This window comes from Pocillopora verrucosa, chromosome 2 (genome assembly GCF_036669915.1).
Source record: "Pocillopora verrucosa isolate sample1 chromosome 2, ASM3666991v2, whole genome shotgun sequence".
In the NCBI taxonomy this organism is placed as follows: Eukaryota; Metazoa; Cnidaria; class Anthozoa; order Scleractinia; family Pocilloporidae; genus Pocillopora; species Pocillopora verrucosa.
This window is the reverse complement of record NC_089313.1, coordinates 16153780-16180760: the sequence shown is the minus strand read 5'-3', so window position 1 is coordinate 16180760 and position 26981 is coordinate 16153780. Positions and strand designations below refer to the sequence as shown.

The window sequence follows — 26981 nt, the reverse complement described above, 5'->3', positions numbered from 1 at the left end:
GTCTGCCTGTGGTTACATCACGATGAATTTTCCAACTTTCCTGTTTGCATGCTCATGTTTAACCGCGAAAACACCTTCTAAAATTTGTTACTATGTATTCTTAAGAACTTTATCGTAATGCCAGTTTCAAAACTACCCACACAACAATAATGAAACAAAACGGACTAAAAGTAAATACTTTCTCCATTTAGCAATATGATAGAAAATCTGTTAAGCTATTCCCCAGTCTTTCCTCGTCTTTGACGTCATTTGCATAATCATGACGTATACTATTTAACATATTCGCGGTTTTCATTACAAGTTCAAAGTTCTTGCCGTGTTAACCTTTTACACCGTTACATCAGTATTCACATTCTCCAAACTGATCTCTTTACATTTCCTTTGATACTGACGAGGAGAATTTGTTTGACGATCAGGAGCTTCTTTGATCGGTAATGACTTTATATAATCTCACGACCGTGGTTTCAAAAGTTAAGAAAAAAATGCATTTCAACTTATTACATTTCGCCCAGTTATTTTGGTTATGATAAACCGTCTTGCAAGAGCAACTGATAATTTCAAAGAAAATGTCATCCAAAATGGAGCCCCTTACCTTCCTCATTCGAGCGAAGCTTTTAATTAGTTAGGCAAGTTGTCTTCTTTTAATCGCTTTATTTACTCGTGAAAATAATGACACGTTTTTATTTCCATAGGTAACGTTACCAAAAGCTTCGCCGAAAAGTCTAACTACTTCATGTTAAAGGGAATTTTTATGATATAGTGCACAATGTCCAACCTTAAAGTTAACCACTGTAGTCTAGCAGTTTAATACCACTTAATTCCTACGTATTTATTCGTACTGATGGGGGGTGATACATCACCCCTGCTCCACCTGCACACCTGTATAATAATGTTGACATGGACCAGCTGCTAATCCTTCAAAAGTAGCAGAACAAAATATAGTTCCACATGGAGCGTGTCCCTGATGTATTTGTGTCGAGGCAAAGATACAGAGGCCAACGAGTGAGAAAATGTGGAGATAAAAGGTAATGGACCGCTCATTATTTATCGCCGAGGGAAATGGTTGGAGGTTTTTTTAATGTGGAGGGTGGTTATCACATTGTTTTCGGGGGGAACGGGGGGTATAAGTCTTCTCTGACAGAAGTTAAAGGGGAAGCTATAGATAGGAAATTGACTACCAGTGAGGAGGGATCATAACAAATAAAGACCACTTCGTAAAGGAAAGACCTTCTTTTGACAAATGTTAGCTTCACAAAGTGGGTTTCCTCTGTACAAACGTTTCCGTTTAAAATATAGGAGGGGAATGCACCACATTCATGAAGAATGACTGTGACACTCACTTATCTTAAAAGTATGCATGAAGGTAAATCCCAAAGGTTTAACTAAAAAGTAGCTCGGAAACAGCCACAGTTTTTTGAGATACCACTAAGGTGTACTGTTGTAAATCTTTCGTTTTTCTCAGAGATCTTCCAGTCTACTGCTGAGGGAATCCACTTGGGATTGGAGCCAGTCTTCAACTTTCTTCCCATGATTTTTCATCCAGTTAATACAACCCTCTATGTACTCCAATGATTTCTTTGTCGCGCGCAGGGAACCCACTGTATCTTTGTGTTGATTGATAAAATCCTTGAACTGTTTAAAAGATGAAAAGACCGTGTAAAACATTTATTTCATCCAATGATATCCCATATGGCGTCTCTTGTTTATCTAACAAAACTTTTAAGGAAAAGGCGTAGTACATGTAATGACATCATCTTCGGGAATACGGATATCTTAGGGTAACCGCCCACGCAAAATTTCATGACCTTCAAAATGAATTATTTTTAGTGCAATTCATTGATCCTTCAATGAACGTTTCCCTCGACTTATCCATAACATTCCCTTCACCGAGTTACGCTTGAAAATGATAAAAAGGTCATATGTCTACAAAACTATATCTTCGAGCACCTCTTGAAGTTGGAACTCTGTGTTCATTCCTCGGCTGGCGATGTTGACCAAATAACTGATTTCCATTGCGTCATTTCCCATCCTAGGTGAAAATAATAATTATCATTTTTTAATAGCAAAAGCACCCTTAATCCTTTCTGTTCTCACTGTCCCTAACGTAATAACCTTTCTTCCTCATACAATCCTATACTAAATTCCTCACACCGCCTTTGTGTGAAAACAAACCAACTATAATTAAATCGAAGTTTATACATGCTTAGGAGGACTTCAAATCAAATGGCTGTTAAAAATCACCGCTTAATTTCGTTTTAAATCTTGAATTATGGAGTAAGATTTGAGCATCCTTTTCTAAGGCCTTATGCGCTACCGGCGCGACCAGAACAGACGATAATAATGATGATTAATTTTCAAGAATGTTAAGATATGTAAAGAGCAAAACTGAGAGTTTTTAAAATCGTTAGTCCCACACCTCATTTGTCAAAGGCTTTAAAAAAAACTCTCTAGATCGAATTACCGCGAAGAGTGCTGAAAATCATATTTTTTACAGGAACCCTGGAGGCCTGTTTGTTGCAACACCTCTTTTCTTTTTTAACAAAAGTGAATCTTTGTACCCAAGAAGAAGGACCGGGGTAGGGGGGAAGGAGGGGGGTTTTCTTCGCAAAGTCTTGCAACTGACGCAACTTTCCTTCCCACAAACAGTTGTTTGCAGGAGGGTTGTCCCTCGCGGTAATTTGACACGGGTTGGAAGCACACAGGTTGGAGGCCTTTTTGAAAATTGCGTGTACCTTGATACTAAAACCGCAAGCATGTGAGTCGTTCTTACTTTTTCACGATCTTGTCAAAGTTCTTTCTGATGAAGTCCCAAGTCAGAAGGCGTCCATAGACATGTGAGCCAACCCCTGAAATAGCGTGCAACATGTCCTGTGTTCTGATCTTTGATTCATCAAGTGAAGATTCCAGGATCCTAAATTCATTGAAAATAATTAAGCTAAAAGATCTGGGAGAACTGACGGTCGATCGAGTTAAAAGCTGGATTGGGTCTTAAAAATCAACACTAATATCATATGAGCTATCATTTGTCATACCAAAGATTTAAAGCAAAACTAGAACTTGTTAGATGTTCATTTGAACAAATTTCTATCCCCTGAGGACAACGTCACGGTAAATAATAAATAAATCTTCATCACCCATGCCCACTAGAGAGAACTTTCCGCTCAAATTTCCTAATACGAATCCTTTTAAATTTTTCTGCCATTAACCCAGGAGGCTGTAATTAAGATAAAAAATGATTCGAACATTTTCAAAGCGAGTGCTATAAAACTAAGACCATAACAATAACAAGCGCCGATTAAAACACAGGAAAACATCACAAGGAGCCTAAGAGTATATGAAGGCCGCATTTGCCTGAGGCACGGCAACACGTAGGCTCAATTACCAGCCGCTGTTCGGGAATATGAGCCCGCGCCTCTGCCACTCGAACCCACCTCTCTTCTCGGGGAGCTGCGAAGACCAGACACGAGAGAGCGGCGGAAATCGAGCCTAGGGAACACCCGAGTGACTGAGTCACAATTGGTTTCCTACTTGCATTTGATTGTTTGTGAGGGCGGTGCAAGTTTTCTGGACTAGTTACAAGGAAGTTTGGAGCAAAATCAATGCACTCCCATACTACTTGGAACACAGCGCTGAAGATTTCTCATAAATTTACCTGTTCAACAGCCAAGGTTCTTTGGTGCCTGTTAAAGCGTACAGTATCCTGGATTTCTCAGTGGCGTCAATGGAGTTCTGGTATTTCTCCCACATAAATTCCCATTCTTCTAGTCCACCGAACTTAATAGCGGTATGGTATACAATGTCCCGTAGATGAGGAGAGATTGTGAGGCTAAAGAGAAAGGGATCTAACATGACTTTAAGATATAATGACTAGCGTACATAAGGAAAGGCTACTAGATGTAGCCCTTGATGGTTACGTGAACGTGCATAATGAGAAGACGTTATGAAGGGTAGAGGAAATGGTGGAATAATGAACAACTGAACGAAACAAAATGACCGAGGGGAACGAATAAACAAAGAAAGACCATAAAGTAAAAAATGAACGAATAAACTAAGAAACGTGGGCTCAAGAACGAACGAGTGAGCGTAATACCATATGGATGAGTTAACAAACGAACAGACAAACGAAGGGGCGAGCAAAAGACCGAGTAAAGAACGAAGGGGAAGCAGTAGGTCTATGTCGCATACCACGGTTACAAAAATTTTGAGTTTCCATAAGGAATCGAACTTAGGACCTTTGAAATCAAATTTTCAGTCATCCGTTCTCCGACGTTATACTACTGAACTACAGAGAACTCTCTGGTGAGCTGTGTCCTAACTTGGTTCCTCTGTGACACGCGTCCTGCATACTGCTGGGATCAGCAATGTCGAAAGCGTCATTGAGTAAATTAAATTAGGATAATTAAAGCTGGTGTATTTTGAGTTCGTTAATAATTGTAGTCTTTATTGTTAACCTTTGATTCTTCATCCACATTCTGAATCCAGTCAAACTGTAATCCACTGCGTGTTCATCACCATGGCTGGCTAATGTTGACAGCACGTTGTTTCGCAGATACCTGGTAAAAATTCACGAATTAAATTTCACGGTAAAAGATATGTACCCATACTGAAGACAGCACAAACACGGGGAAGGCATTCGGACTGACGTTAAGTAACACTGAATATCAGTCAGATCTAACTCTCATCTTGGCGATGGAGAAGGAAGTTTCACATGATTTTATATGATGTTTCAAACGAAATGTCGATAAAATAAACCTTCCAAACATTAAAGTATATACGAAAAAGACAAATTCAAGACTAACTGTTGAAATTAGGTTATACCGTTAAGGAGACATAAGAGAAGCTTCAAGAGTTCTGTGTGCATGTGTAATCTAACACTTTTTTCACCTTATCATTACCAACACCTACGGTTTTGACAAATTTGCCACCCGCTTATCTCCAATCTTTGTTAAAAGTTATTCTTAGCAGACCATTCGTTACGATAATGATCCGCTAGGTCTCTTTACTTACATCTTGAGGATATCACCATCAGTTCCCCATCCCACGTACTTTTCGAGTGGCTTCACCTTCTTCACAATGTATTTCTGTGCAAAGGACGAAATATGGCAAATGTTGGTTATAATAAATCCTGTTGGACTGCGATCACTTCCTCGTAAAAGGTCGATCAAGTGGCCACACTGATTCGCCTGTTTTTTCTTTCCTCTTGGCGTCTCTTTGGATATAATCTAGTGTCTTATAATCTTTTATAATCTTTAATCTAGTGTCCTTAGAGCAAAACTAAATTCATTTCAACAGCCCATGAAACATACGTAAATACTGATCACAATGATCACGAAGGCCCAATGAAACGAGAAGTAAACACACGTGACCGAACTAAGGCGCGGAAAAACGCGCGTGACAAAGTTTGGTTTTAATTTGCATCTGATTGGCTGAGAAGGAAGCACGAATTTTTTTTTTCTTCTTTTTTTTTGAACAATCAAAGAAAGAAGTGAAGGAGGAAAATAGCAGTGTATCCCAGGACTACGTTCGACTGTCAAATGAAAGTTTTTTTAAATTTCATTTAATCCCTACTCCGATATTCAACCCTCCACTTACCCGGTAGAATCCGTATGAAGGACGCATGGTCAACATTGACCCAATGAAACCCAAATGACCGAGAGCAGAGGACCATGGGACGTATTCTCTCTCCTTATCTAAGTAATTCGTCAGACCCAATGCAGTGGACATGTCCAGTTGGCCAGCCCTGCATACAGACAAAATTGATAGTGCGATTTTAGCCAACTCATCCGTTAAGTTTAGGAAATACAACTGTTCGCTTTACAAGAACAAAACAAGGTGGAGGTGTAAGGGTGTTTTTTACTCCATCTTGATCAAGGAAAGTTAAAAAATTATCATAATAAACAACATGATATGTTCCTGAATCCACGTCAGAATCTAGTGTGAGCCTCCCAGAGGAAAATCCTCCAATCATCCCGTCATCACTATGGAGCTTCAGCACAGACGTTTTTGAATCGCAGCCGGAGGCCCGGAGTAGAGATCTCATTTCCTCCTGATTTTCGGCAACTGTTTCAGTCTGTATGAGTGTTGGAGCAATCTTCAATCAAGTGTCAGAAAAATATTGGTTTTGCCTTATTCCGCTCTGTGATTGACCAAGCCTCTCAACCAATCCAATTCAAACCTCAAAGCAACGGTAACTCGGTCACTAACAATCTCTCACCCTTGAGTAGTTTACATCTTCACTTATTTGAATTCTGATTGGCTTGTAGTGATATCTTCCAGCTCTGTGATTGGCTTTCATAATTACTTTTTACACGAAAGTCAATCGAAATGCGCTCTAACTCAACTTCATACTACTTGTCGTACCTGGCTAAGTTAAAAGCATCATCAATCAATCCGCTCCTATCCACGGCAGCCAAAACCTAAAATAAAAACAGTCACTTGTTATCGTTATCACTGGATTTTCTTGGAATTTCATACAAACGTTTGGACGCGTTTGGCAGTTGACTATGGTAATGGTAAGGGTCAGAGTGTTCCGTGTAATCGGATCGAATTGAGGTTCTCGAGTCGAAAGCCGTTGGACAGTTCTTCGATGTATCTAGTCCAAACCAGTATATACATGATTATTTCCTTTTGGGATTCAAACTTTCCCTTGATCAACTCTCATTCAGCCAAGTTCTTTGTTTAATAATTTATCATAAGAAATATTTAACGCATGATACATTCTATCTTCTTTCAGTTAAAAGAAAATTTTACGACCCACACACGGAAGAAAGGGTTCATTACAACAGGCTTGATTAAAACAACGGAACTAAAAATTGGAGTGTATCCGTTGTGAAATCCAGAAAGTAATCATATCATGTCATTTCAAACTTGAGCGCTGTAGCCTTTCAACACACAACATGCAAGTGTTTAAGATAGTTTCGACTACGAAATCTCGTTTTCAAGCCGACAGTAGATGTTGGAAGAGTCACTGAGAACAAGCCATCAGTGAAGGACGTGTCGTTCAGACACTCATAAATCTCCAGTAATGGGCAGCCCATAAAACTTATCTATCAACCCACGATTGATAAAAGGACAATTTTCAATCAAGAGGCAAAATAAATTGGGGCCACGTTGATTTTACTTCAAGCCCTATGACTAGTCTAAAACATTAGGGTCAACTTCTTAATCATTCCCTTTTTTTGGCTCTCAGTTTGCTTATATTTACTTGGAATTTTCACTGAGTGATTGACGATTGTGATTCCTTGCTATTGACTACATAACACTCAGAGGAAACGTGTTTTTAAATGGCATATCTTTACCTTGTGATTATTCTGGAGCTGTTTGACAAGATTGTTCCAGTTCTTTTTGCTGTAGTTTACACGATAAAATCCTGTCTGCCCAACGTTTGCCTTGATCCACTTGTACTTCTTGACAGACGGAACGTGAACTGTGAATAAATTCAAAAAGGATAAAATTTAATCTTTACCAAAAATATAATAAACGTACACTCTCGCCTGATATATAACCCAACGTAAAGTAATGTATTAATCGCACAGGCTACATTCGCATGGCAAAAACTATTGACGCTTTCATTTAAATTTTCAAATCGACTTTTTAAGTTTACAATCTCACATTCGTATGTACAATATTACTCGTTGTATTACTCCAGTATTCTATAATCCGAACAGACAAAAAATAACATCGTCAATTTTACGAATACGAAAATGGACAACCGCATACTAATTTCAAGAGCATATCCACCTTATTTCCAGTCCTCACTCACCATTTTCCTTCTTCATCCACACCGTATGTTGCTTATGAGGGTTTTGCGACGTCACATATGTCAGCGGTATGTGCCATTGATAACTACAAAACGTATCCAATAAACGTGGACACAAAATGTACATATATAAATTTCATGAACTATATTTCAAGATGACGAAAAGAAAACCTCGTCATGTTGACTACTGAATGATTTGAAGCATATGTCTGAAATTAATTGACCAACCTGACTACAACGTAAACTGTAAATGCCATAAGTTACGACTTTTAAGTTACAATATCAAAGTTTAAGATGTCTAATTTGAGGTTTATCGTTATTTATTTCCTTTGTAAGGTCAAGCTCCAGTATATCAGTCCAAAACATACCCTTTAGACTCGTCATCGTATTGTTTTGTTCCTTGTCTAATGTCTCGTAAGAATCGTTTCTGAGTTGCGAACAACTTTTTAGAGCCATCTCTCGCTTGAGCGCTATTCTCCGCGATGTAGACCACAGGGTACCCTTTCTGTTTAATCCATGTGTCCATGATAGCTTTTACATCGAGATCCTTGCAGATCTTAGTAAAAAAACAAAGGTAAAACACCTGAATTTCCTACAGGTACACAACTGTTGGGAGCACAGAAGAAAGGCTTACGTAAAATTAAAACAAGCTACTTGAGGTTTGTAAATCTTACTATATTCAGCCTGTTTTCCTGTTCATGGTAAGTTGTGACCCGAGTCAATCTTGTACATTTTCAGCCCTCCCTGTTCCTTCTTGATTCATCATAACTGCCTCTTTCTTGTTTTTTTTTCCTTACTGAATCCTATGTGAATACTAGCCTATTCCAGGCTCCAGAGTGACCAGTAAAAAACGAGAGGAAACAAGGGCTACGGAGGCAGTGGTCAGACGTCTGCGCATATGCTAACGTTGCAATGATTACGTGCCGCGCTTTCAGGCTATCAGAACCAAGTTGTCTCGCACGAGTTACAAACAAACACACAAGCCAGTAAGTCCCGGTGTTTTAGAGGCGTATACCTTTTTTGGTAAAGCTCAAAACGGAACGGTAATTAAACAGGATACCCGCACTTGAACAAGCTTTGAGTACGAAAAGTCTCAAGTTTACTCTTTCCCTATTTTTTTTTCACATACAGAATTTTATAACCGTTTCAATTAATGTTTGCTTATTTTGCCGGACTGCGATTGTTTCTTTTGCTTTCTTTTGAAATTTTGGGCGGGAAATTGGTGCGCGGGCTGCTAAAATTGATCTCCAGCGCATGCTCGACGTGCGCTCTCTTTCTGGCTCGTCTCTGCTGACCGAGAACCTGACCCACCATAAAAAATGACACAAAATATTTTGGCGCCTTTCAGTATGTTTCATCCGCATATTTACCTCACTCAAAGCGCTCCATAGGTCATCAGCGGCTGCATTAGCATACTTGTGACGATTCAGATAAAGCTGAAAATAAAAGTGAAACCAACAAATTGAGATTTAAGGAAATTTTTAAAGGATAAATTCATGGCCAATTGAAAGAATCAGTAAACACCTCCAATCCTTTCTGGAAATTCTTGTCTCCAATAAAACTTCTAAGCATACGAATAATGGAAGAACCCTGCAAAAGGAAAAGGTCAGGTAAGTGTTGAATGAGGCAACCTTTAAAAAGTATAAGAGGGAGTATTGAGCTATGGTTACAGAATATAATTACTAGTAACTAGAGATTCATACCCACGCACTGTATAGACAACACCCACGATAAAATGGAGACACCGCCCACAAACATGAAGTACACCACCTTCCGGACAAAGGGGGAGGGAGTCCCTAGGATGCACGTGACTACTCCTCCCCCCCAACCTCATTGTTTGTTGATAACTGTGATAATCTGTAATACTATAAATAACCTGATGCCATTGTAGCATCCTCACGTCTTCGAATGGAACATCCACCTTACACCGCTGAAACTTTCACTACTACCCACCAACGTCTTCGTGTAAAACACGTTGTAAAATCTTATCACACAAGGTGAATCATGTATTGTAGGATCTTACTTTGTCATAAGAGATGCTGTCAAAGATCTCCGTGATCTGAGAGGGATTCTTGACCGGGACGGATATGGGGTGAGTGTTGGCCATACTGTCAGCGGACAATGCTGTCTGTAATGTGTGTGCAACAAACTGCTCCAGCTGCAACATGAATGAAGAAAGAGTCAGAAAAACAAATGAAATCAAATCGTACAAAGGCATTGATTAAAAATAAAATTTAATCGTGACATGATCGAAAGGTATGCAGCTTGAGGTATGCGCTTCTCTGATTATTCGATATTTTTCAACAACTACAAAAAAAACCGAGTATGCATGCGAGACTGACTCAAAAGGCCTCTCGTGCTTTTCCTGATTTCTGTACCATGGGGTAACAGATAGGAGTCCAGAGCACTGACAATCAGGCAACCGCGTCTTAAAAACCGTGGTGTATTTCACACTGCATAGTTAATGGGTATGGAAAACGGTTACCCAGCAATGCAGCAATTACATATGGAACCGCATTGACTGAAATTACCAGGCAGAATCACTTTTGATGCTTTAACTTAAAGTCATAGAGCCTTAGAATCTCACGGTCCCAACACTGGTTATGGCAAAAAGCTGCCTCTCGATGCTGCAATTACACAAATAAAACCTGATTCACTAAAACTGTGCCGTGAAATCACGTATGACACCCTCAGATCAAATCACAGTGCCTCAGTGCCTTACAATCCCAACATCCCTCGTGCTGCGCTATACTATTCCGTCGGAGCGTTCTCTGATATTAAAGGTTCAGCGGAAGTGTTCCGACAATTACTTAAGCTACAGGATCTATTCACAGATAAATCCGCCTGTGCATTCCTTTAAGCTACGTAAGAAATCCAACTGCAGCGCTCCCCGAAATTCTTGTTCTATATCACTACTAAACTTGCACTGTGAGCACTTTTACGGATCCAAGTTTACCACTTTCCAATCCTTTCGGAAATGATCCGTTCCGATGTATTCCACATAGTTAGCGAAGCCTTCGTTGAGCCACAAGTCATTCCACCACTTCATAGTGACCAGGTTACCAAACCACTGGTGCGCAAGCTCGTGAGACACCACTACGGCTACATCCTGTTTGTCAGCGGCGCTAGCAGAGGCCGGGTCACTCAGCAGGTAAGTTTCGCGGAAAGTGAGTAGTCCCCAGTTTTCCATCGCTCCAGCCGCGAAATCAGGCACAGCAACCAAGTCTGCGGAGTGAAAAAAATTATGAATAGGAAAACGTTTAGTTTGAAAGTTTGACGCAAAAAAATTCCAAACATATAACAATTCTCTACTTCTTGAGGTCCAAACTATTTCTTTTAATAGAGAGTTTACCGGGGAGCTGGAACGGGTGCGCAAGGTTCATATCTTCTCGTGGGATTCAGTTTTTCCTTTGTCTCCCTGTGGATCAATAAATTGAACATATCTCTTTTAACATCTTCAACCTACCCATCTTAGGCAGAGGGTATGGTATATTGAAGAACTCCTCGTAATAATTCAGGACGTTTTCTGCCACACTGACGGCCAATCTCGTGCTTTCGATAGCATCCTTTCTGGACCAAACTCGAATCTGAAAGAAAACATCAAGTACTTGTACTAAACAATAATGCATTTACAAAGAACGAGGAAACTTTGAATTAGAAGACAAAAGTTTTTTGAACCTTCTACTCAGTGGTTGTCCTTTTAAATGAGCCACGAAGCGTCCGTGACGCACACTTATAGAGGTGACGAGAGAAGGGAAAAAGAACAGAAAATCTTCTGCGGCCGAGTAAAGTTGTTTTAAATTGCCACCTGATTTTATGGGAAGGAGTACACGAAGATTTGTGGTGTATTTTGGGCGCAATAACAGGCATCAGAAGAGATCTGCTTTTCCAATTTAAGCTAGTCAGAAATCTAGAACAAACTCATCTATCGATTCAGACCCTCTCTTTAACAAGCCCCTTCTATCTAATATGGCCCCCGCTGTAATACGACCCTTCTGTCTTAGAAGACCCCCTTTCTAATAAGTCCTTCCTGTCTTATAAGACCCCCACGCTCTTAGTCCCCTTCTCACTAACGGGTCCCCCGTCTTGGGACCCCCACAGGGAATAAACTATGTGAGGATTTGTGAAAGCGCTGACGGTTAGCAAAAGTAAGCAAAGGACAACTGAGAAATGCAAACATTTTATGGCTTCAATGACACCAACCTTCTTCCCAGCTTTAGAGTGCGTTTCCTTGTAAGCAAAATCACACACGATGAAGGCCAGTAAATAAGTACTCATCTTGACACTCTCCTTAAAGTGGCTCTCCATGAAGCCGTCGTCACGTGTGATGACCTTTTCCACAGGCATGTTGGAAAGGGCTGAGTATCCCTTCTCGTGCACCAAGGTGACGATGAATTGTGATTTGAACTCGGGCTCGTCAAAACAGGGAAAGGCGGCTCGGGCGTCCGTGGCTTCAAATTGGGTCGTTGCCATGTACCTTGAAAAAATGAATGAACAAGTAATAGTTGAGGTGGTTGTCAACAAAGCGATCTACAAGAAAAAAAATTGCTTCTACATCGTAGTTCTTAAACCGGTCCCACCCCACCGCATTGACAGAAACAAGTCAAAAGAGCCGCTTAGTCCAACGAGATGAAACCTCCGTCACTAAACTGTCATAGTCATGTATGACAAAAATACGTCCATGAAGAATCTTGCCCTGCTATTAATCGCCAATTGTTGTTAGCTTTATTTTTTTAACAATCTAATTGCTTTACCACAAGCTTATAACCTGCTTGGTTATATGCTTCTGGCCTAATTTGATATTGACAATTAAAGAAAAGTCTGCGTCAGGAGATCACCGTGAAAGGCATTTATGAATAAGATAATTACGCAAATAATTTCTAGCGAAACTGTTGTGTTTTGATTACGGGTACATGTTAGTTGCGTATCAACGTGAAATTACTCAAGGTAAAATGACACCGGGAATCTCGAAAATCTGACGTTCAAGCTTAAACCCCTGTCAAGGCTTCAACAAAAATTTTGCTTCGACGGAGGGTTACGTTAGAACGATCAATTCACCTTCATCTAATTCACGATTATAATGAATTAAGCCTTTAACTCCCAAAATCTGATTGCAAATTCTCCCATTTAGCATTTACACATTTCCTTGTAAATTATTACGAGAAGTTGGTGTCAGAGCAAGATGACAACTTCCACCTGATAAGTTTGAAAATTCTCAATACCTTTTTGCTGGATAACCTATGGATATTATTGGGAGACGTTACATGTTAATCACCACTGGGAGTGAAAGGGTTAAGAATAGAAATATTACCTGACTTCTCCGCTCTTGGTCTTGTACGAACTCTTGTAAAATCCTGTCATTGTGTTCGACAAATGACCATTAAATTGAAGGTTCACAGTGTATTTTTCGCCTTCCTTCAGCTCATCTTTCATCTCAACCAGATATTGCTCTAGCTTCTTGCTTTCTGCCACTCGTAACACAGGAAGGTGGTTGCGACTAGAATCCTGAACACCATAGCTTGTGATCTTCAGGTGTTTGACATGTAGAAGAATATTTCTTGTCGGTTTCTCGCAGACCACATCGATTTTCACCCCTCCGTGAAAATCGAAGCTTGATAAGTTTGGATGAAGGTACACTTGATATCTTTCTGGTTTTATATCCTTCGGTAATAGGATGTGTTTGTGCGGGAAATCTTTCTCGGTCTCTGTTGATCGGGCAAATCGATCTCCTGTGACATAGTTCACGGCTCGACGATAAAATTCAATTTCGCTATCAGATGCATGGACGAATGCAGAGAAAATGAACAAGACAACTGCACCAAGAGCAATGGATAACGTTAGAAAGATCGCGCACAGTTTCCCATTACAGAATCGATTTCCTTGATACTTAACGCGTGATCGCGAATTTGGAGATAAAGATTCGCTGCCATCTTCTTCCGGAGCGGCTCTATATCCCGCTCGTTCGCGCATCATCAGTAAAAATCACAACTTTTGCTTTTCTTTTTTTACCTTCCCACGCTCGTTCACGGTTTTGCCAGATCTGCCTATGGTTTTCTATACCAATAAGATCATGCGATTATTTTAGGTGTCTAATTTGAGATATTTACAACGATCCCCAAGCAGCAATAGTGATGTAAATACAGAATCCACCAATAGGAAGACGGGCTAAAAAGCGCGCGCGCAACAAGATCAAATGATGTGTAAAAACATTAGGTTTTCGCATTAACCTATGGTAATGAAGCGTTTAAATCCTCTGTAAAGTTTTGTTTCTTGTTCGATGATGCAGGAAAAACAGTGAGTGAAATAAAAAACTCCTTAAAGAGATGAATTTAGTTCATTCAAGAAAGCAGCAGGTTGACACAGGTGGCCAGCGCACTTCTCATTTCCGGTTCGTGCTCGACTTCGCAGATGCCCGCGAATAACTCTGGGACCAGCAAAAGGAATCCATTTGAAAATCTGGGAAGCACTGCGCACGTTCAAACTCATCTAACAAGAGAGAAATTTGTCTCCTGAAACTTTGCTCCGACTTGAACCGATGATTATCAAGCTACAGGCGCCAAAATTTTAATTTCGTATTTAGGATAAAACTGACCCTTTCGAAGGAGTAGCTAAATCAGTTAAGAAAATTGTTTTGGTGTCATGACAACAGATTTACTGGTACAAATACATTCGAAATCCAATTTTAAAAGAAATCTCATGATTTTTTCATGTAAAGAAAGATAACCACAAATCATCCTTTGATGTTTATTTGATGTTTATTTTTTATAGTATTACTTTTTTATACCTCGAGAGTTTCTTTTTTTGGATCAATATCAGTATCTGGGCAACTGCCCAACTACCCAACTACCCCTCCCCGAACCTAACATTAACCTTAACTGTTGTTGGGTTCGGAGAGGGGTAGGTGGACAGTTGCTCAGATGCTGACATTGATCCCTACTTTTAAAGGAGTTGACCTGCCTTGAGTTACGGCAAAGAAATTCAATTTGTTCCGTTTCAGAGTTAGAGAGGCGACATTGAATGATCAAATTGTATTAAGCTACTCTAACTTCTCAGTCTTCTATAAAACGACCTGTCATTGACACCTGTTGCAAGCTAATAGATTTGCCCGACGAACCATTGACCGCAAAATCGAAAACAATTATTTAAAAAATCTGGGTACAAACGCTGTTATTGACCGTTGTGGTTTCATGGCGGTCTCCCGACTCTTTCCCCTCGCTTTGGCGTTTAGCGTGGCTTTGATCATTGCTGTTTCGACAGTTTACACTTTCATCAATGGGTACAGCGAAGACTTTAGTTTGGTGTTTAAATTCAAGCGAAACCAAGAACCGTCCGTTAGACAATCAACTCTTGACAAGGGAATGCCATTCCCGCATAACAACATTCGCCTACCAAAACAAGTTCTTCCACTATCCTACCGCATTTATATCCATCCAAATTTAACAACGTTCAAGTTTACAGGCACAGTTAACATCTTACTTCGATGCTTTCAACCAACGAAGAACTTAATATTACACATGCGCGATCTCAGCGTTGGAGAAATACAACTCACAGATTCAAAACAAAAACGTTTAACGATTGTAAGACGAATGCAGCACAAGGAAAATCAACAATATTTGATTGCCACAAATGAGGAGCTCAAAGAAAAAGAAAGATATTCACTTAATATGGAATTCAGTGGAGTTCTATCTAAAAACATGGAGGGATTTTATCGAAGTAGCTACAAGACGAAAAGCGGACAAGTCAGGTTAGTGACCAATAAATATTTTCTCCTTACAATATTGATACATTTTTAAGCAGACATGTGATGAGAATGAGGAAAAATTATCGGGAGGGTTTTGTTTGATTCAACACCAAATTCTAAGAAAGATTTTCATGAAAAATTCGATGAAGACAGTAGCGAGGATTGGGCAAATTGAGATATCAAGCGTTCAAACAGCGACTAGAGATACATAAATTCAAACCTGAATTCAGTGCGTTGCCACGGGACAATCAACTATGCTTCATGATTTTTAATCTGTTCTAGTCAATCCCTGAATGTATCTTTGATTTCAAATTGCAGATACCTAGCCACAACTCAGTTCGAGGCTACAAACGCTCGCTCGGCATTTCCATGTTTCGACGAGCCCGCATTTAAAGCGGTTTTCCACATCACTGTAGCACATGACGACAATCACAAAGCGCTGTCCAACATGCCTCTAGAGTCGAGTGACAAAAGACACGATGGTCTTGTGGAGAGCCGTTTCAGTGCAAGCGTTCCTATGCCAACGTATCTGGTGGCGTTTATCGTGTGTGACTTTGAGTATAGAGAGTCAAAAACTAAGAGTGACAGAAAGGTAGGATAATTGACCTGGAGTTAAATTTCACGGTGTAAGACTCCACAAGTAAGACTTCCAGGTCACAACTTAACTAATTATGAGGGCTTTCCAATCGTCAGAAGAGGCCGATTGGACCGTTATGTCCATAAATGGAAAGGGGCAGTTCTGACAACTGACGTAATTGAGTGGAACCAGTGACTTTTCAAGCTTCTTTGCTGGCGGACTAACCGCAAGATGTAATGAAGCTCTGAATGTCCATTAACAAAGACGATTGTACAAAACATTACCAAACCTCAGGTATAGATAGTTCGTTTAATTTGGCAAGACTTAGAAAGCACCCTTAGTATCGTTAGAGGAAAGATTTTCAAGGATATCCTATCTACTTCTTTTCTTAATTGTGAATACTCCGTCCATTTTTTTGCACCAGAATATTTCAGCTATCAATCTCGATTGTAAAACTGCCATCTTATATTATTCGGCGGATGAGGTTTAGATATAGTCAAAATAATGCATTCAAGAATACAAATCACTTCAATTAAGCAGTGGAAATTACGATTATCCTGAAAAATTCCTGAATACAGCTTCTAACAATCGCTATATCCTTTGATTACCACCACAATTAGCCTGTGTTAAAATTGAACAGTCTCGAGACATCTTTTTTTCTGAATTAATCTCATGAATATTGGAACACATTTTAGAATGAAGAAGGACATCGAAACCCTTTCTTTTGAAACAACAGGAGAAACATCTAATCGACATCTAAGTAAATCACGTACTGTGAAAGAGCTCAAATCTCGTGAAAAGCTTGGTGACTTAACAAAAAAAAGCGGGGGATAAGTAAAATTCTAAGTTGCCTGCAAGCATTTAATCCTCATTAACTCCGAATGCTAAATCAGAGAACTCGTTGGTGATACACCAGGTTTAAATTTGATGCTTGTGATATTTTTTAGATAAGAGTGTGGTCTAAGCCTGATGCTATACACAGTGTGGACTTTGCTCTCGATGTTGCCAAGCGCACGTTGGAATATTACGAAGATTTCTTCAAGGTTCCGTATCCACTTCCTAAGTTAGGTAGGTTAAAGACTGAGAAGTATTACAATTGGCCCTTCCTCACTTGGTTAATAACTTCTGACTGCTCATAAGCTATTGCTAGGGAACATTCACTATTTATAGCACGGGGAAGGGGGGGGGGAGAATTTTGGGGAAGGTTACAAGGTTTTCAGGGAGAAAGCTGAGGAATCAGTCGTTGCAAAAAGAGTATATAGAGGGAACTTAAGAAAATTGACCATCAGTTAAATGCCAGCAAGGTGAGGATCATAAGAATTCTACAGAACATTATGGGGGGATCAGGTTAATTTCATCGAAACACGACCAGAATATACCAACCCCTCCCTCCCTCTCCCACTCACCCAAATGATTGAGGGAGGACGCAAAGTAGACCACACCTAATTCACCATGAGGTCTAAAGTGAGTCAGAATTTCACAACAGCGTTTGACAAGTAATTCCTACCTGATATAGTAATTTATTATTTCTGAAATCGTTCAAATCATTGTTTTACAGATCTCATAGCAATTCCAGATATGGGTGGTGCTATGGAAAACTGGGGACTAGTTACATTTCGTGAATCTGCTGTACTGTTTGATCCGAGCACCGGAAGCGTGGCTGATAAGAAACTGGTTACCATGATTGTGAATCATGAACTTGCGCACCAGGTACGGGCAATGTTTTCACCGCATCAAGATACTTGCGCAAGCAGATGTGTCGACACCAAACTCAATATTTTGGTGTATGGTTCTATTTTGAACTTAGTGTGCTGCTACAACCAGTTTCAAAAAATTTTGAGACACCTTGAGCAAAAATGTGTTTCCCGATTTCATTGAATGGCCAAGAAAAAATTTAGTGTAAAAAACCAATAGCAACCCCCCCTTCTCCAATTCAATGTTTTGTACAAGATACTGCTTAGCTTGCAACACTGCGAAGGGAAAGGGGGGGGGGGGTCGCTTGGTGAACAGTTTTCCTTCTACTGGTCATATTTCACCACTACTTCTGCAAACGACTGTAACTTGTCTTAGTTCTTTGAAGTTTTTATTGGTTGTCGCTTCTTATCTTCGGTGACGAGAAGGGACAAAATTACTAGCTAAAAGGTGTTATATTGATATAACTCCAGCTTCTCTCTACCAATTCAGAAAGAAATGTATAGCAGCTAGTAGGGAGAATGACTAGTCACTTCCGTACACGAATGACTTAAATACTTCTTTCTTACTTCTTTCAGTGGTTTGGCAACTTAGTGACAATGAAATGGTGGAATGACTTGTGGTTGAATGAAGGATTCGCTGTCTACATGGAATATCTTGCCACTGATAACTATAACAATCAGTGGAAAAGGGTAAGAGCACTACTTACCAATACTCTTAGTCTCCCGAACGTAACCTGCGGCCCTTCAGAAAAGTTCTCCATTGGTCCTGATCTTCAATAGATGTTACTGCATCTTTCAATGGCTACCATCTCATCATCCCCCGCTTTCTAGTACCTTTTCTTCTCCAGGCCTCTTTGACTCATCTAATGAAAACAAAAGTGAAGAGTAAGCTAAAATAGATACCCACCCTTTAAGGAGAGGTGTTTTCAAAAAAATCACTTCCACAGAGTTTGAGGTAACGAAACATATCTCTGTGCTTAAAAATTAGAATTTAGGTATTTTTTGTGTTATAGGAAGACCAATTCATACTGGATACGTCGAGAGAAGCTCTTGATGTAGACAGCTCAATGTATACTCATCCTGTGTCTGTTAAAGTTCACAATCCAGCAGAAATAAACGAAATCGTGGATAAAATAACATACCACAAGGTACGATTCCGAACTATTTTCAAATATCCGTGCGCTATTGTCAGAGATCTAACGACTGTGGCTTGCTAATAACGACTATTATTTCTCACAAATGTTTGATTTTACAGAGTTCAGCCCTCATTAGAATGATGCAAAACTTCCTCGGAGTAGAAACTTTCAGAAGAGGAATTCAGGTATTAAACTCCTAGGCAAATCAGGCATCGTTTCTTGTTTATTTCCGCTGATTTTTTTTTCAACCTCCCATTTTATTCCTTCAGAAATTACAAAGTATAAACTTAATCCTCTACACATTTTTAAAAGAGTTTTCCTTCACCTCTCGATTTAGATTTACCTAAAGGATCACCAATTTTCAAATGCCAAGGCGTTGGATCTTTGGAAAGCGATGAGTTTGGTGAGTGCTTAATGTATACTTCTCATTGTGTCGGCCCCCCCCCCTTTTGAAATTGTTGGTGTTGAAAAGATGAAAAACACGACAGAAAGTTTCGATAGTCAACAGCGCGTCAGACTTCTTAGACAAAGCTGTTTTGGTCTGCGGTAATTCCCTGTATTCTCATGACATTAATGTATAACTCAGGATTAGTACTATAACACAGAACAAAACCCAATAGAGCTTTTGACTTCATACACAGGCCACTGAAAATCATTTAGATGTTGCAACAGTAATGGCTCCATGGGTGAGCCAAAAAGGATTTCCTGTTATATCTATAATCAGCGACAACACTCAGAAAAAAGATGGCCGCTTGTCGTACACAGCGAGTCAGAAAAGATTCTTCCGAGATTTTACTTCGCAACATTTAAAAGATGGACATACAGAAACGTAAGTTTATTGTCATCTTTTCCGAGTGTTGGGATTTTCTTTATAGTTATTTTCGCACTTTGGAAGCATAGCAAATACCTTTCAATAGAGGTCACCAAGCCACGTGCAATAAAATTTTTGGGGGCATGTTTAAACAACGCGTCAAACGTTGAGACTTTCTGTGCTTTTGATTTAGAGATTTGCTAAAAACAACTGTTCAACTGTTTTAGAATGGAAAAGAAGACCTCAGCGAAAATTTAAATCGCCACACGTTCTTGACTTTCGCTTTAAAACACTTAATTATTTTTGAGCCTAACATCGGCCATCACTTCCCCACACATTTCCCAACATGTTTTGGTAGACTCTTTACTTCAAAGCAGCTCATAAAAACATTAACCCAAAGCTAATCCTAAAATCTCACATTTCTTCACCCCTTATTCAGACCTGGATGGTTCATTCCGCTGACATACATTACCAGGGATTCACATGATAGTATCAATACAGTTTGGATAAACAAGACTTCAGGTGAGAATTCCAATACTGTGTGATCCCATTGACGTATCGTTTACGTTGACAATTAAGACAAAAACGTAATCATAAGCAGCCAATGAAATCCAAGTGCATATAGTTAAATGGCATCAAGTGCAGCAAAGACAAGAGACCAAGTCGCCACTGTTTTTCATCTTAGATTTGATTGGTTGAGAAGTGGCTTGAGTTTTCTAGATCAATCACAGTGCACAGTGGAGGAAAACCAATGCAATCCCTGATTGCTTCTTATTCTCAACTAACGATTGCTCTGTTCCAGTCGTTCTGTCTTTGACGCTTACAGAAATATATGCTTTCAATTCCTAGTTACATTTCAGCTATCCTTCAGCGAGTCTGGTTGGTTTAAGGCAAACGTAGGACAAACAGGCTTTTATCGAGTCAACTATGACAAGGAAAACTGGGAAAGACTGAGTCAGCAACTACTTCACAATCACACGGTAAAGTATTAACCTGTAATGTCAACTGTCAGTTGCAAGAAAAGATTTTTTATGCACCAGCTACCCTTATCAATATTTGTCAGAAATCCAGCAAGTCGCAAAACTAATCACAGCAGAAATTTTTCGAAGAATATAACAAAACTGACGAAAAATCAAAGCAGACGAAATATGCAATGTAAGGCGTTCGAATTGACCAGGTCTCAATTAGATTTGGCTATAAGTCTGTTTACGCGAGATACAAACGTAACAATCAAATGGAAGGACTGCTAAAGTTGCACGAGATACAAACGTAACAATCAAATGAAAGAACAGCCAAAGTTGTGCGAGATACAAACGTAATAATCAAATGAAAAGACTGCTAAAGTTTTGCGAAATACAAACGTAATAGTCAAATGAAAAGACAGCTCAAGTTGCACGAAATACAAACGTAATGATCAAATGAAAGGACAGCTTAAGCTGCGCAAGACACAAACGTAACAATCAAATGAAAGGACAGCTTAAGCTGCACGAGACACAAACGTAACAATCAAATGAAAGGACAGCTTAAGCTGCGCGAGACACAAACGTAACAATCAAATGAAAGGACAGCTTAAGTTGCACGAGACACAAACGTAACAATCAAATGAAAGGACAGCTTAAGTTGCACGAGACACAAACGTAACAATCAAATGAAAGGACAGCTTAAGTTGCACGAGACACAAACGTAACAATCAAATGAAAGGATAGCTAAAGTTGCGCGCGATACAAACGTAATGATCAAGTGAAAGGACAGTTAAAGTTGCACGAGATACAAACGTAACAATCAAATGAAAGGACAGCTAAAGCTGCGCGAGATACCAACATAACAATCAAATGAATGAACAGCTAAAGTTGCGCGAGATACAAACGTAATAATCAAGTGAAAGTACAGCTAAAGTTGCGGGAGATACAAACGTAACAATCAAATGAAAGGACAGCTTAAGTTGCACAAGATATAAACGTAACAATCAAATGAAAGGAATGCTAAAGTTGTGTGAGATACAAACGTAATAATCAAATGAAAGGACTGCCAAAGTTGCGCGAGATACAAACATAACTATCAAATGAAAGGAAAGCTAGAGTTGCGCGAGATACAAACGTAACAATAAAAGAAAGGAATGTTGAAGTTGCGCGAGATTCAAACATAACTATCAAATGAAAGGAAAGCTGAAGTTGCACGAGATACAAACGTTACAATCAAATGAAAAGACTGCTAAAGTTGCGCGAGTTAAAAACGAAACAATCAAGTGAAAGAACAGTTAAAGTTGTGCGAGATACAAACGTTACAATCAAGTAAATGGACAGCTAAACTTACGCGAGATACAATCGAATCAATTAAATTAAAGGAAAGCTAGAGTTACTCAAGATACGAAGCAGTCGGCGAGATAGAACCAAAACTACGAGCATGTTACGGAACGACAGCTACCCAACGTGAGATTCCAGCTTAACCGATTTTTCTTGTATTTTTGTCTTCAAGGTACTAAGTCCATCAGACAGGAGTGGTTTGATAGACGATGCACTGAGTTTAGCGAGGTAAAGCGAAACTTGATTTAATCGTAAGGGCTCGTCTTTGGTTCTTTTGTGTTTGTTTGTTTATTCTTGTTTTGCAATGTTTTGTTAGTTGGTTTGTTTTAAGTTTGTTTTTTGAGTAGTGTGTTGCCAAGAGATGATCGAGCTAAGACACCGAATGGGTCATAAAAGCCATATTCCAAAGAGAATGCCAAAGGGAATTTCCAAAGGGAATTTCTTCAGAAGTTATTTTTTAGACTCCAGGCTGTATGTTTTGAGGAGAATACTATCCGACTGCAAGTTATTTTCCTGATGGACTGTAAATATTTTCGCGAATAGCGAATAGACATCGCACAGGTCGTCCACCTGAGTAAAATTCTCAACATAGGATTTCTTTCCAAATCGAGAGCGATAGACTACGATAATAATAGTTCACTGGGGACTCTCATCTGACGCCACCCTCGAGCAATGTAAGAGATGATCATTTTAAAGAGATCTAACCTTTAAGAATGTGTTGTAATGTAGCTTTCAACATCTTTATTATTTTCCTTCAGAACGGGCGTGCTAGAGTACAAAATTGCATTGCAAATGATTGAGTATATAAACCACGAACTTGAGTATGTACCATGGGCAGTCACTCTGCGATCAATGGCTTACATTGGAAACATGCTGAGCTCAAGAGCTTCCTACAAGCTGTACCAGGTAGCGGTCATTGATAGATTCAACCCAAGAATCCAGAAAAGAATTTTTCATCGCTTGACAAAGCCTACACATAAAAATCATCCTCTTTTTCTTTTGAAAAAGGGTACGACTGTGGGAGACTGCGTAACCCATAAAAGAGGTTCATTCCCCGGAAATATCCGAATACCCACCATTAACTTAGTTGCTAGGCAACATTATAGTGTCGGATTTCGCACAGGTCGCTAGTACTCCCGTTGTTCTTTGACTGAAGGGAAAAGTCGTAAAATCACAAACGCCTTTTGCGAAGATTCATCACTTCTTTCTCCTAACTATTCGAAGTAATCATTTAAAAAAAATTGTCGTATTTATTGTAGCAAGTACTAACATTACTTCCTCTTAGTGCTGACTGGTAAATTTTTTAATTTTTTAATTGCAACAAGCAATTTATCGTGGAAAAAATAAAGCATTTGGGAATGATCCTTGGATGGAAGGATACGGGAGAACTAATTGACAAGTAAGAATTTACGTTCAATCAAATCTAACCTTTAAGACTGCTTGCTTGCATGGAAATGAATTGTGACGTAATTGCGCCGGGGATTGCGAGGCTTGGAGTATTCACATGCGACAAACCACCATTTCTGCGCTTTACTCTTTGTGAGCATTGATTTGGAAAAAAATGGACTTTTTGCAGTCCAGCTATCACTCAGTTTGTTTTAAAATTACGTCGATTTTAACAAAGAACGGGAAACTGCTGAATAACACAGTTATTAATCTCTTCTTTTCTTTCAGATCTCTTCGTTATCTGACCCTCTCTACTCTGTGTTCACACGGTAACACAGAGTGCGTGAACAAGTCCAAAAAGTTGTTCAACGACTGGTCAAAGGTCAATGGGTAAGAGAAAATTGTGCTTGTCCTAATGTTTCTGTGATCTTTTCAAGAAGCTACGTCACTATATTTTGAATCTCTTTTCTATAACATGAAAAATTAGTACAGGTAACAACATGATTTCGAGTGCAATTTGGTGTTAACAAGCACGAATAAATTTTTCACAGGCGACAAAATTGCACCTGCCCGTTGGGCGAGGGCGATTTGTAACCTTGGAAAATTTATGAGGAACGAAATTTTGGCAGCACGCGCGCGCTATTTGTAATTTGCACTCGCGTTACAACTTTGCACATGAAAAAATGCACTCGTTTTCAGCCAATCAGAGGCGCATATTTTTTCCCATGTATATTATTACCTTATTTACGGGCGTGTATTACTTTTTATTGGCCTAAAATTAGCCTGATTCACATAACCGGAAGTAGAACATATTAAATGACAAAACGTCATAACGCCTTGAGGAGTTCGCTATGTCGGTATGTCATGAAACTACACAACAAAATCAGATAATAACGATATTAAGCTATTGAGATATATATTGTCTTTTTTGGATCGTTAAGTGGTTGTGCCATTGCGTCGCTACAAGGTACTCTGGTGAACTGCACCATCATTGAGTCGGCAAATCTGGTTTACCAGGAAGAACACGAGTTCGTGAAAATAATGAAAAGACATAGCTCACCTTCTGAGCGGCAACCATGAGTCATTCTTAACGGTAAACACCTTGTGCACATTCTATTTAAATATACATTACTATAAGACTGTTCATTCATTCAAGTACTAGCGCCATTTTTTTTTCTCCAATAGAAGTCAGACAGCGGTTGACACGTAGGTGGTGTAACAGTCATAAATTTGACAGTCGCATACCACCGGGTCTGACGGGTTTACTATATTCTCGTAACCAATTAAAAACTCTTAAAAATTTATTTGTTTATAGAAGCAAACCCATCATGCCACACCTTAGGAAGATTATTTACTACACAGCTGTTAAATACGGAGGCCAAATTGAGTGGGAAATTTTATGGAGAAAATACAAGGAATGCAAAAATGCAGCAGAGAGAGAAAAGATTATCTCGGCTTTAGGTGCTACACGGGATAAAAACGTTTTGAAAAGGTAGGAGGCTCAAAACCCACATTATTCATTCATTCCTTCATTCATTGATTCATGCATGCTTTCATGCATTTATTTACTTAGGACTGAGCTCGGAAAACCCGACTTGAGAATGACAATGATAATGATGATGATGGTGATCATACTTTCAAATCGCATACGAGAGATCTCCTAGAAATAGACTGGACACTAATGAGTTGCGGAGGCACCCAGAGGGTGACACTAAGTAGCACAGGTCTGCTACTCTCTGACACACTGTTTCAGATCACTCCCGCAGTTATTTAGAGGCCTGTTAGGCAAGGAAGTAGAGCAGTGCATTTCAGTTACAACCCTAGTCCGTGAAATAATCGCGTGCAGTTTTTTAATAGTTGACTTCAGAGTGAATGCTCCACCAATTTCATTCCAAACCAAACGTTCAAGAAAAATTACTCTTGAAACTTGTTAACGAACTTCATGCAATGTCTTCCTCTGTGTAATAGATTGTTAAAGAAAGTTTTGATGAGCAGTGCCGAGGTCCGCCCCCAAGACTTCATTCAAATTATTGGGACTGTAGCGAGTAACCCTGATGGACGACGGCTGGCTTGGAAATTTTTTGACAAGAACTTCAAAAAAATAGTTAAAAGGTATAGTGAATGAAACAATAAGAGCGATTCCATTTTATCTTAGACTTCCTCAAAACTATTAAAAGATCTTTTTCCCTGATCTTTTCTTTAAATGCGTGTTCTGAATGATATCCTCATAAAGGATGACTTGTCATAGGTGCGGGAAAGTTCTTGGCAGCTGAATAACGATTAACATTAATGTTGGTGAGACACCAGAAGGAAGTATTTTTATTTCTTGTAAGCTTAATAATACGTGCGTTTTGATAGGTTATTTACTTATGATCTATTGGAGGACGGACGCATAGATGACATCACCAATAACAATATTTTTCTTCTTTATTTTATGGAACATATAGATATCCTTGTTACCGTGCGTCTGTTTGGTAACAGATCACAGAAGGCGTCAAAATGTGCGAAGAACGTTAGTGGCACACTCGCCGGCGCTTCGTGCGAAACTTTTCGCACTTACTACATTTTGACAACGTCTGTGGTCTTTTACAGAACGGCGGATGATGAATTCTGTTTGTTCAGCTCACTGACTGAGAAAACATTTTTCCTCTAGGTTTGGTAATGAATCAAGAACAGTAGCATTTCTCTTAGAAAAAACAACAGAAAATCTCAACACACGAAAAGACCTTAGAAAGGTAAAAACAAAACTTTTTGTAGAAGTTGTGTTGTTTCAGCAGCTACATAGACAGTCTTATCAATTTGTCACTGCATAATTGTTCAACGTCACTGCATTAGTAAATAAAACGAGTTTAAATCCCACAGTAAGCGGCCCACATAGAACAGTGAGCATATCAATCACTCATCCTTAATTTCCCACACTGGCCAACCAGAATGAAGGAATATTTCGCATGGAGGCAGTGAGAAACCAACGCAAAAACAAGCAATCTGCGTGGTTTTAGTACTGCATCTGACTGATTGAAAGGTGCGAGCTTTCTCTAACAATTATAGAACACAGCGAAGTACAACCAAAGTAATACCGGATTTCGTTTGCCACGGAATCGAAAGTTGTTCTATTAAAGACATCCAACGAGAAGCGGAAGTGAATACAAATAATTGCCTAAAAAGCGCGACTGGTTTCAATTGTAGATCCCAAATGGAACGGCTTGCTGCCTTGCAGTGTAAATTATTTGAAAGTTTGTTTTTATTAATTCATACCAATGTTTTTATTTGCCTAAACATTATTAACGCCACTTCTCCACTCTCACACTCTTCTTGCAGGTCAAAGATTTCTTTGAGGAACATCAAAGAATGCGCCTAATTCAGTTATCCAGTAAGAAAATTCTAGAGACAATCGAAACAAACATTCACTGGATGTACACTAAAATCCAGAAGGTGGAAAGGTGGCTCATGGATCGACAAAATGAGAATTAAAAGAGGAAATAAGATCAAAGACTTATGATCTATGCTATAGAAAATCTTTAAGGGGGGCTCTGAACCATAGTCCCAGTTTGAAGTTGCTTGCATTTTGATGATG

The 26981-nt window shown here is 39.3% G+C and overlaps 2 protein-coding genes across 2 annotated transcripts; one reads left to right on the top strand and one right to left on the bottom strand.

Annotated features, from left to right (window-relative positions):
- Window positions 1-502: 502 nt before the first annotated feature.
- LOC131780111 (endoplasmic reticulum aminopeptidase 1) lies at window positions 503-14008 on the bottom strand. The gene is made up of 18 exons (XM_059096735.2): window positions 13071-14008; window positions 11963-12236; window positions 11226-11346; window positions 10716-10984; window positions 9783-9917; window positions 9284-9349; window positions 9130-9195; window positions 8128-8315; window positions 7763-7845; window positions 7299-7426; window positions 6361-6416; window positions 5593-5740; window positions 5008-5081; window positions 4452-4553; window positions 3653-3826; window positions 2771-2911; window positions 1948-2029; window positions 503-1632 (listed from the first exon to the last, which is right to left on the bottom strand). The coding sequence occupies exons 1-18, from the start codon at window positions 13730-13732 to the stop codon at window positions 1459-1461; spliced, it is 2943 nt and encodes a 980-aa protein (XP_058952718.2). The 5' UTR covers window positions 13733-14008; the 3' UTR covers window positions 503-1458.
- Window positions 14009-15028: 1020 nt separating this feature from the next.
- On the top strand, window positions 15029-26060 carry LOC131780098 (thyrotropin-releasing hormone-degrading ectoenzyme-like). The gene is made up of 18 exons (XM_066162874.1): window positions 15029-15503; window positions 15819-16092; window positions 17025-17145; window positions 17636-17787; window positions 18348-18461; window positions 18785-18919; window positions 19027-19092; window positions 19245-19310; window positions 19549-19736; window positions 20158-20240; window positions 20568-20698; window positions 22194-22249; window positions 22780-22927; window positions 23347-23420; window positions 23696-23797; window positions 24723-24899; window positions 25376-25519; window positions 25766-26060. Exons 1-18 carry the CDS (start codon window positions 15118-15120, stop codon window positions 26058-26060), a joined length of 2712 nt encoding a protein of 903 aa, XP_066018971.1. The 5' UTR covers window positions 15029-15117.
- Window positions 26061-26981: the final 921 nt, after the last annotated feature.